Source organism: Schistocerca cancellata, chromosome 3 (genome assembly GCF_023864275.1).
Source record: "Schistocerca cancellata isolate TAMUIC-IGC-003103 chromosome 3, iqSchCanc2.1, whole genome shotgun sequence".
In the NCBI taxonomy this organism is placed as follows: Eukaryota; Metazoa; Arthropoda; class Insecta; order Orthoptera; family Acrididae; genus Schistocerca; species Schistocerca cancellata.
The window spans coordinates 717,000,471-717,012,558 of record NC_064628.1 but is presented as its reverse complement, the minus strand read 5'-3'; the positions used below and the strand labels follow the sequence as shown (position 1 = coordinate 717,012,558).

Here is a 12,088-nt window from a genome sequence, read left to right as displayed (position 1 = left end):
ATGACTGTAAAGCCATCATTTTTATGGTCTGCTCAGTTAAGAGTAAGTTAGGCTTAGACCACATCACTTCCAATGAGACTAATTGTTGGGCCAACTCTTAATGAGAAGATCACTACAGGCGATCAAAAGTAACTTTACTTATCATTGTAGACAACTACACCATCAGGCATGCACTTCTATTCAATCCAAGCTAGGTGACTTAAGCTGTTGCACAGAAGAACTAGATGATCACACGCCCATGAAAACTAATGCGTCACCTTCATTCACTTAAAGACGTTGCAATGAATGATGACTTCCTAAGGAACATTTGGCAATTACACTTGTCTGCTGTAATTTTAAAAACAATAACAGCACTCTATCGTTTTCTATCTCTGTGGCAATTACTGGATTTGTGTGCTTTGTTTCATTCTTAATTAAATCCATTCATTAAACACACTACTCTTTAAATAGCTAAACAGTAAATATTAAATATAAATTCCAAACAGGATGTTAATAGTACTTTAGCAGAAGTGACATTAAATGACAAAAATTTGATTAATACAGCAATTCAAATTGCAGTAGTATACATGTGATGGGTGAAATCACAAATGAAGACAGAAATCCAGTGAAAGGGTGTTTGAGATTGCACATTACTATTGTGCTGAATTAACATTAGGATTGTTACAAGTACTTCGTGCATACTGTGCATAGTAATTATGAATAGTGCACTACATTTAGCCTAATTACCAAATATTTAACTGAAAAGACTCTTTGCCTGTATAAACATGTAATTATGCCATTATGTACAGGTCAGTACAACTGTACTTAAACAGGTACAATATGTTAAATTTATGTAAACAGCTTGAAAGCTAATAAACAAATACTGTATGAGGAGTGTTCACAGATAATGGACAGTGATGTGAAGAAAAACTGTAACAGAAAAATAGAAGAATTACTCTAGGTGAGAGAGGATTTGAAAGAAAGATGAACATGAGATGAGAGATAGATTATATCCCAAAAATAAAGAGGATGATGTGAGAATGAGGACATAAGGGTAAGAGAAGAAAAAAAAAGTTGAATAAAAACAAATGAACTTACGAGAAAGAAAGGAAGGCTGAAGCATGTTGCAGAGAGAGGATGAAGCAGAGTCTCATAGACAACAGATATTATAAGACTGGACAGATACTGGAAAAAAATACTGATTTAACAACATTTGAACTTGGATAATGACCAGGTTCCAGTACTGGTAACTTACATGTTCACTGATTTTGCTGTGAATAAGAGACAAAATTTTTGTCATTGTGGTAATAATGGAAAAACTTATGTTACCTTAGTAAATTATGCTGTGGAACATTGTTAATCTTACATTGAACATCAGCATCAAATCTCTCTCCTGGAAGAATTCTCTCAGCATTATGGTCCAAGGGCCCTGAGGCTGTGCTGTAATCCAACAAACACTCTGCCTGGGGAGTCCTGAAATATAGCCCTAAAATGTCATTTTAATTCTCTAGATAGGACAAAATGCAGGAAATAGTTATAACTTTCTCATTTTTTACTGAATATCTTACTCTAAAAAAGCTTCCAAGTAGCGCTGGCTGCAAGGAGACCATGTAATTTTACCACTTCCAAGTGTGGGAGACATTATGTAGCTACCCGGATCACAGTCATTATCTGCTAGCGGCCCATCATGACGCATTCCAAGGCTGTAAATATATAATTCACATGAGTGCATTTTTGATAGTACCGTAATATAACTATGTATGTTGTCAGAACACAGTAACACACAGAAACATCTTAAGGAACTGATGCTCAACAGCTCAGATACATTCAATAAAAGTCATGATGAGAAAGCTGCATGAAATAATATTTATTTGTTATTATCTGAATTGTTATCGAGTATTTCACTCAGCATCAACGGTTTGACTGACTGTGACATGATGCTGTAGGGAAGGCTTTGCTGTACTCTTTACTCTAAAATTAAATTTGTTGAAAAGTTGCTTTGTGATACGTGGTAATGGTAACTGCACTTGGAAACAAATGGAGTCACAATTGTGTTCAAGATCAAGAGACCATTGGCTCTCAACTGAGATTTTCACTGTACTTCATGTTCAGTGCAGATTACTATTACCGTTTTATGTCAAGGTAATTTTTGATTCAGTTTCATTTAATAGTAATGAGTGTGGGTGGTATCAGTCCTATAGCATGAATATTACATTAGATCAAACCAGTGAAAGGAAGCAAAGCTAAATACTAGTTTAGTTAATGGCAATGCAGCTGTTAGTACTTTTTCATCGCCATGACTTCAGCAGCAGAGAAAATTATGAAGAGCCCAGGTTGTGTGCTTTAGCCAATCTCTGATAATCTTTAAATTGTTTACTTGCATAACTAAAAACAAAGTCATCATTAATGTACTGATGTTATGAGTACTAGTATTAAAATTTTATATCAAAATATGCTTTAAGTGTTAAACATAACTGTGGCACTATTAAAAAATTTTGGAAAGCTAAAAGTTGTGCACCTGACTAAATGTAAGAATGTAGTAGTCCTTGGCTGTCAGGTTGTGAATCACAGCTGACATCTTTCACTTCCCCCATATTTAAGGGAAGCTCTAATATGATCACAGAGAATTCCAGGTGCTACACAAATAATGGACTAAGTAAAACTACCACTCAGTGTACAGTGGAAGAATTGAGTGGTAGATAGTAGTGTTAAAGTAGGTGACAGACTTCGGTTCATTTATAGGAACTTAAGAAAATGCAGTCAACCTACAAAGAAGACTGCCAATAAGACACTAGTGCAACCCATCTTAGACTATTGCTCAAGTGAGTGGGACACATACCTAAGATGACTATCTGGGGATTCCGATTGTATACAAAGGAATGCATCACAAAAACATGGAAAAAACCTGAGCTGGCTATGCTATCTCACTAAAGCCTACTTACAAAGTTTGGAGAAACAGTGTTAAGTGAGGAAGATACTACAGCCCTCTACATATCACTTCTACAGGCAATGCAGAGACATATTAGATTATTTACAGACCATACAAAAGGACTTAAGTAGCTTTTCTCCCCATACTCCCTACACAAATGGAAGAAACCCTAGTATGTGGTGACAGTGAGAAGTACCCTCCCATAAACTTCACAGGGGTTTGCAGAGTATGTAAATAGATGTAGATGTAAAGCAGGTCTGCAGTAAACATTTCAAATCTTAATCTTACAATGCATCAAGTTATTTCAAGCAAGAAAAAATGACCTGTTGTAAAATTCCTTGAGATCAGTCAATAATATGGTAAAATAAAGTCAACATTAGATAAACTACTCAAGAAGTTGTGTTCTGCATGTTTTAACCAAAGAAGTTCTTTCTTTGTGTCAACCTGAAGATGAGGATGTTGGCTTATTTTGCAATTTTTCACTCCCTGCTGTCTTGTACAATTATAACTACACATCTTGCAGATGAGAACATTCAAATATTTTCCTCTGAAGAAATTTTGTTTTATTCTAAAGGTGTGGATTCAACTGCGTATTTAATTCTTTTTATTTGTCATCAATATAACACAATAGACAGGACCTGTAAAATTGCATTTCATCTTGATTTTCAGCATATGAATGCAGATAGAGTTGAAATTAAAACCACAAACAATTAAAAGAAGAACAAAGACAGATTAGGGTCTAAGTCCTATCAATTGTGAGGTCATTAAAGACAGAGCACAAGCTGGGATGGTGGAGGAACTGGCTGTGTCTTTCTCAAATAAACCATCCTGACATTTGCTTTAACTGGTGTTGGAAAATACTGAAAGCCTAAATCTGGGTGGCTGCCAGGGATCTGAAATGCCTCCTCAATGTGTGTCCTGATAGCTCACTCAGCAAATAGACAATATCCTATGCGAATACACAGTGCTAGGTAACTCATTTTTGCCTGTTAAGTTAAGAACTACATAGTATCTTTAAACAACACAGTTTGCACTGTTTGTGTAAATTCCGTGTCCTTCACTGAGTACTGTGTTGAGTGCAATCCGCTGTCTCTCTCTCTCTCTCTCTCTCTCTCTCTCTCTCTCAAACACACACACACACACACACACACACACACACACACACACACACAAATCAGAAATAAAAACGTAGACTTCCAACTTCACTAAACACACGCATATAACTCATTTTTATTCTTAATCTCTGAGCTATCTTTGAGCTCTTGATTTCAAAAGTATCACTTTCCTAGTGACACCTTCAAGAGGTGTATTATGATATGAATTTTTTAAGGGCTCATAAAACTTGTAATGTATGAAGGAGTCTTCTCAGAAATATGGTAGAATTCAAGTTATAGACTAAGAGGCAAAAAAAAAGCAGCCACCGAACATTATTTTGGTAAAGTCTACTGACAACAAATTATGACTAGTCTTGATATAATTATGGAAATTATATTTAGATTACAGAGCTGCTATTTTTATCTGCTACTTCGTACTAATCTTTCATATAAATTTTCTGAGTTCAGTGAACGCTAGATGATGGTTCAGATGGCTCTAAGCAGTATGGGGCTTGACATCTGAGGCCATCAGTCCCCTAGACATAGAACTACTGAAACCTAACTAACCTAAGGACATCACACAGATCCGTGCCCAAGGCAGGATTCGAACCTGTGACTGTAGCAGCAGCGCGGCTCTGGACTGAAGCGCCTAGAACTGCTCGGCCACAGCAGCTGACAGTGAACACTACCTATTGCTTGTATAGTGAAAAATTTTAAACATAAGTATCAATGGAAACTGCATATATAAGTCCAAATATTCTGTCAAATTATTTTCAGTTTCCTACTCCATGACTGCCACTGGCTTGTTAAAGACTTTTGCACTGGGTCATACAGTTTCTTTCTTAACCCTAGATGGGGATGCACGGTCTGTATGAAAATCATTTTTGATTCTAGTACTGTAGCTGTGAATTCCACAGTTCATCTTAAATTCACTTTTATTATTAACTATAGATACCATTAGAGAGTAAATGTATTGGTACGAGATATAAGACTCTCAAGATACCCAAAGGGCTTCTGTAAGATGTTTGGTTATCAACTATAGATAATAAGCTGTGAGTACCGGGCGTGAGTCGTGCTTCGGTAGCTCAGTTGGTAGAGCACTTGTCCGCGAAAGGCAAGGGTCCCGAGTTCGAGTCTCGGTCGGCCACACAGTTTTAATCTGCCAGGAAGTTTCATATCAGCGCACACTCCACTGCAGAGTGAAAATCTCATTCTGTATAGATAATATTCTTATCATATTCATCTTTAGAATATACACTCCTGGAAATGGAAAAAAGAACACATTGACACCGGTGTGTCAGACCCACCATACTTGCTCCGGACACTGCGAGAGGGCTGTACAAGCAATGATCACACGCACGGCACAGCGGACACACCAGGAACCGTGGTGTTGGCCGTCGAATGGCGCTAGCTGTGCAGCATTTGTGCACCGCCGCCATCAGTGTCAGCCAGTTTGCCGTGGCATACAGAGCTCCATCGCAGTCTTTAACACTGGTAGCATGCCGCGACAGCGTGGACGTGAACCATATGTGCAGTTGACGGACTTTGAGCGAGGGCATATAGTGGGCATGCGGGAGGCCGGGTGGACGTACCGCCGAATTGCTCAACACGTGGGGCGTGAGGTCTCCACAGTACATCGATGTTGTCGCCAGTGGTCGGCGGAAGGTGCACGAGCCCGTCGACCTGGGACCGGACCGCAGCGACGCACGGATGCACGCCAAGACCGTAGGATCCTACGCAGTGCCGTAGGGGACCGCACCGCCACTTCCCAGCAAATTAGGGACACTGTTGCTCCTGGGGTATCGGCGAGGACCATTCGCAACCATCTCCATGAAACTGGGCTACGGTCCCGCACACCGTTACGCTGTCTTCCGCTCACGCCCCAACATCGTGCAGCCCGCCTCCAGTGGTGTCGCAACAGGCGTGAATGGAGAGACGAATGGAGACGTGTCATCTTCAGCGATGAGAGTCGCTTCTGCCTTGGTGCCAATGATGGTCATATGCGTGTTTGGCGCCGTGCAGGTGAGCGCCACAATCAGGACTGCATACGACCGAGGCACACAGGGCCAACACCCGGCATCATGGTGTGGGGAGAGATCTCCTACACTGGCCGTACACCACTGGTGATCGTCGAGGGGACACTGAATAGTGCACGGTACATCTAAACCGTCATCGAACCCATCGTTCTGCCATTCCTAGACCGGCAAGGGAACTTGCTGTTCCAACAGGACAATGCACGTCCGCATGTATCCCGTGCCACCCAACGTGCTCTAGAAGGTGTAAGTCAACTACCCTGGCCAGCAAGATCTCCAGATCTGTCCCCCATTGAGCATGTTTGGGACTGGATGAAGCGTCGTCTCACACGGTCTGCACGTCCAGCACGAACGCTGGTCCAACTGAGGTGCCAGGTGGAAATGGAATGGCAAGCCGTTCCACAGGACTACATCCAGCATCTCTACAATCGTCTCCATGGGAGAATAGCAGCCTGCATTGCTGCGAAAGGTGGATATACACTGTACTAGTGCCGACATTGTGCATGCTCTGTTGCCTGTGTCTATGTGCCTGTGGTTCTGTCAGTGTGATCATGTGATGTATCTGACCCCAGGAATGTGTCAATAAAGTTTCCCCTTCGTGGGACAATGAATTCACGGTGTTCTTATTTCAATTTCCAGGAGTGTATAAATTTTATATGTTAACCATCTCATCTGATTTATCAAGGCTCTGTTTAGTCAGAAACTACATCGCAAAAGTCCTAAATAAACTCAATTTGAAGACACTGAAGAAATTATGTGTATCATGGAAAGGCTTATTATGAAAGTATTGAGCTGTGCATAGTCATACAGCCTATTGCTCTGGGTGGTGAATGTTCATCAGAGAAAATGGTATCTTCAAGGGAGCCCCAGGGAAGTGTAATAGGACCACTCTTGATCTCGGTACATATAAACAACCTGACAGATAGGCTGAGCAGCAGTTTGTGATTCCAGAATGAGATTTTCACTCTGCAGCAGAGTGTGCGCTGATATGAAACTTCCTGGCAGATTAAAACTGTGTGCCGGACCAAGACTCAAACTTGGGACCTTTGCCTTTCATGGGCAAGTGCTCTACCAACTGAGATACCCAAGCATGACTCACACCCCGTCCTCACAGCTTTGCTTCTGTCAGTATCTCATCTCCTACCTTCCAAACTTTACAGAAGCTCTCCTGCGAACCTTGCAGAACTAGCACTCCTGAAGGAAAGGATAGTGCTGAGACATGGCTTAGCCACAGCCTGGGAGATGTTTCCAGAATGAGATTTTCACTCTGCAGCGGAGTGCGCACTGATATGAAACTTCCTGGCAGATTAAAACTGTGTGCCAGACCGAGACTCAAACTCGGGACCTTTGCCTTTCACGGGCAAGTGCTCAAGTGTAGAGCACTTGCCCGCAAAAGGCAAAGGTCCTGAGTTTGAGTCTCGGTCCAGCACACAGTTTTAATCTGCCAGGAAGTTTCAGTTTGTGATTGTTCGCTGATGGTGCTGGAGCATACAGGAAAGTTTCATTTTTGGGTGACTATAGGAGGATACAGGGTGGTTTTGTCAGAATTTCTATTTGGTATGATGCATAGCAGCTTGCTTTAAATGTGGAAAAACGTAAGTTACAACAGATGAGTAAATTCAGAGCAAATTCAGTATTAGTTGTGGGCTGTTTGATTCAGTCACATTGATTAACTAGCTTGATGTAATGTTTTTAAGAGACATGAAATGGAATGAACACACAAGGTCACTTGTATGGAAGGCAAATGGTTGACTTCAGTTTATTTGGAGAGTTCTAGGAAAGTGTAGATTATCTATAAAGGAGACCATGTATAGAACACTTCTGCCCAGTCTTTAATAAAGTTCTGGTTTTCAGTATTTGTATGAGATCAGATTAAAGGAAGACATCACAGCAATTCAGAGGCATTCTGCTAGATTTTTGCCAATAGTTTCTGTCAGTACACAGATATTATGTAAATGCTCTGTGAACTCAAATTGGGAGCCATGTCTTTACATGCAATATTGTTGAGAAAATTTAGAGAACCAACATTTACAACAGACTAAAGAATCATTCTACTGCTGCTAATGCACATCTTGTACAAGTACAATGAAGACAAGATAAGAGAACCAGGGCTTCATATGGAAGCATATAGGTCATTGCTCCATTTGCAAATGGAAGGGAAAGGGAGTCACCAACAGTGATACAAAGTATGCTGCACCATTCATCTTGTTGGCTTGCAGAGTATGTATGTAGCTGTAGAGAGTGAAAGGAGAGAGAGAGACCAATTGCAGACCACTGTGAAAGAACATTCATAGCACTATTAACAGAACTGAAGTGGTGGTGTTATTGATGTGAAGGGTAGAAACAGTACTGGTACATCCTTCACTCCATTAATATCTTCTGCTGGAGCCCAGGCAATACATTAAATTCTGGAAGTTTTAATATGATGACATTATTGTCATTTAAAGTACAGGGCTATTACAAATGATTGAAGCGATTTCATAAATTCACTGTAGCTCCATTCATTGACATATGGTCACGACACACTACAGATACGTAGAAAACTCATAAAGTTTTGTTCGGCTGAAGCCGCACTTCAGGTTTCTGCCGCCAGAGCGCTCGAGAGCTCAGTGAGACAAAATGGCGACAGGAGCCGAGAAAGCGTATGTCGTGCTTGAAATGCACTCACATCAGTCAGTCATAACAGTGCAACGACACTTCAGGACAAAGTTCAGCAAATATCCACCAACTGCTAACTCCATTCGGCGATGGTATGCGCAGTTTAAAGCGTCTGGATGCCTCTGTAAGGGGAAATCAACGGGTCGGCCTGCAGTGAGCGAAGAAACGGTTGAACGCGTGCGGGCAAGTTTCACGCGTAGCTCGCGGAAGTCGACGAATAAAGCAAGCAGGAAGCTAAACGTACCACAGACGATGGTTTGGAAAATCTTACGGAAAAGGCTAAAGCAGAAGCCTTACCGTTTACAATTGCTACAAGCCCTGACACCCGATGACAAAGTCAAACGCTTTGAATTTTCGGCACGGTTGCAACAGCTCATGGAAGATGATGCGTTCAGTGCGAAACTTGTTTTCAGTGATGAAGCAACATTTTTTCTTAATGGTGAAGTGAACAGACACAATGTGCGAATCTGGGCGGTAGAGAATCCTCACGCATTCGTGCAGCAAATTTGCAATTCACCAAAAGTTAGCGTGTTTTGTGCAATCTCACGGTTTAAAGTTTACGGCCCCTTTTTCTTCTGCGAAAAAAACTTTACAGGACATGTGTATCTGGACATGCTGGAAAATTGGCTCATGCCACAACTGGAGACCGACAGCGCCGACTTCATCTTTCAACAGGATGGTGCTCCACCGCACTTCCATCATGATATTCGGCATTTCTTAAACAGGAGATTGGAAAACCGATGGATCGGTCGTGGTGGAGATCATGATCAGCAATTCATGTCATGGCCTCCACGCTCTCCCAACTTAACCCTATGCGATTTCTTTCTGTGGGATTATGTGAAAGATTCAGTGTTTAAACCTCCTCTACCAAGAAACGTGCCAGAACTGCGAGCTCGCATCAACAATGCTTTCGAACTCATTGATGGGGACATGCTGCGCCGAGTGTGGGAGGAACTTGATTATCGGCTTGATGTCTGCCGAATCACTAAAGGGGCACATATCGAACATTTGTGAATGCCTAAAAAAACTTTTTGAGCTTTTGTCTGTGTGTGCAAAGCATTGTGAAAATATCTCAAATAATAAAGTTATTGTAGAGCTGTGAAATCGCTTCAATCATTTGTAATAACCCTGTAGAGGACAGATTCCCACTTAAGTTTGATTCTCCTCTACCTTCAAAATATAAAATCTAGTGTACAGTAATCTGTGTGCCGCTAGCACCACACATCAGTGAGGTGTCTTACTCAGAGATGCAACAGGCTGGTTTTGTAAGTACGTTATTGACAGACAGTGATCATTGGCAATTGCTTCTCACCACTTGCTATCCTTAGGAAGTTGGTTGTGTGTTTCATTGATCATTCGCACGGTACAGTAGCCGTAATGATGTGGAATGTGTCAAGTGCACAAGAAATGCACATATGAAACAAGATTTTTAATATATATATATATATATATATATATATATATATATATATATATATATATATATATATATATATATATATATATATATATATATGAATATAATAGAGGGAAACATTCCACGTGGGAAAAATATATTTAAAAAGAAAGATGATGAGACTTACCCAACAAAAGCGCTGGCAGGTCAATAGTCCTGTAACCCGGAAGGTGTACACAATCAAAGGCAGAGCCACGTGTGAAAGCACCCACGTGATCTACCAACTGACCTGCCAGCGCTTTTGTTGGGTAAGTCTCATCATCTTTCTTTTTAAATATATATATATATATATATATATATATATATATATATAATTAAAAAGAAAGATGATGAGACTTACCAAACAAAAGCGCTGGCAGGTCGATAGACACACAAACAAACACAAACATACACACAAAAATCTAGCTTTCGCAACCAACGGTTGCCTCGTCAGGAAAGAGGGAAGGAGAAGGGAAGACAAAAGGATATGGGTTTTAAGGGAGAGGGTAAGGAGTCATTCCAATCCCGGGAGCGGAAAGACTTACCTTAGGGGGAAAAAAGGACAGGTATACACTCGCGCACACACACACATATCCATCCGCATATACACAGACACAAGCAGACATTTGTTTACAAACCCAGAACCTCCCACAGAAGAAGCACAAAAGTGCCCCACTTGTGACAGGATACTTTCCGGGACTGGATCAGATTCTGAATGTGGCTCTCCAGCAGGGATACAACTTCCTCAAATCCTGCCCTGAAATGAGATCCATCCTTCATGAAATCCTCCCCACTCCACCAAGAGTGTCTTTCCGCCGTCCACCTAACCTTCGTAACCTCTTGGTTCATCCCTATGAAATCCCCAAACCACCTTCCCTACCCTCTGGCTCCTACCCTTGTAACCGCCCCCGGTGTAAAACCTGTCCCATGCACCCTCCCACCACCACCTACTCCAGTCCTGTAACCCGGAAGGTGTACACAATCAAAGGCAGAGCCACGTGTGAAAGCACCCACGTGATCTACCAACTGGCCTGCCTACACTGTGATGCATTCTATGTGGGAATGACCAGCAACAAACTGTCCATTCGCATGAATGGACACAGGCAGACAGTGTTTGTTGGTAATGAGGATCACCCTGTGGCTAAACATGCCTTGGTGCACGGCCAGCACATCTTGGCACAGTGTTACACCGTCCGGGTTATCTGGATACTTCCCACTAACACCAACCTGTCAGAACTCCGGAGATGGGAACTTGCCCTTCAGCATATCCTCTCTTCTCGCTATCCGCCAGGCCTCAATCTCCGCTAATTTCTAATTTCAATCTGCCGCCGCTCATACCTCACCTGTCTTTCAACATCATCTTTGCCTCTGTACTTCCGTCCCGACTGACATCTCTGCCCAAACTCTTTGCCTTTACAAATGTCTGCTTGTGTCTGTGTATGTGTGGATGGATATGTGTGTGTGTGCGAGTGTATACCTGTCCTTTTTTCCCCCTAAGGTAAGTCTTTCCGCTCCCGGGATTGGAATGACTCCTTACCCTCTCCCTTAAAACCCATATCCTTTTGTCTTTCCTTCTCCTTCCCTCTTTCCTGACGAGGCAACCGTTGGTTGCGAAAGCTTGGATTTTGTGTGTATGTTTGTGTTTGTTTGTGTGTCTGTCGACCTGCCAGCACTTTCGTTTGGTAAGTCACATCATCTTTGTTTTTTAAATATATTTTTCCTTCGTGGAATGTTTCCTTCTATTATAACTATATATATATATATATATATATATATATATGTGTGTGTGTGTGTGTGTGTGTGTGTGTGTGTGTGTGTGTGTGTGGTGTGTGTATGTATTACAATACAGAGTTAATGATTAATATTTCTATTATTTACCCTATTCCCTTAAATGGCACAACATGCATATACTACAATTGTTGATTTATTTATTCCTATTCAAGAATTCATCTATGGTATA

General features: G+C 41.4%; 1 protein-coding gene across 1 annotated transcript in view; it reads right to left on the bottom strand.

Annotated features, from left to right (window-relative positions):
- LOC126175726 (A disintegrin and metalloproteinase with thrombospondin motifs adt-1-like) overlaps nt 1–12,088 on the bottom strand; it is a 184,225-nt gene that overhangs the window by 113,283 nt on the left and 58,854 nt on the right. Inside the window, exons 6-7 of the mRNA XM_049922664.1 lie at nt 1,548–1,682; nt 1,346–1,452 (exon numbers count right to left, since the gene is read on the bottom strand). Of these exons, the coding sequence (XP_049778621.1) occupies nt 1,346–1,452; nt 1,548–1,682 (242 nt within the window). The remainder of the gene's footprint in view (nt 1–1,345; nt 1,453–1,547; nt 1,683–12,088) is intronic.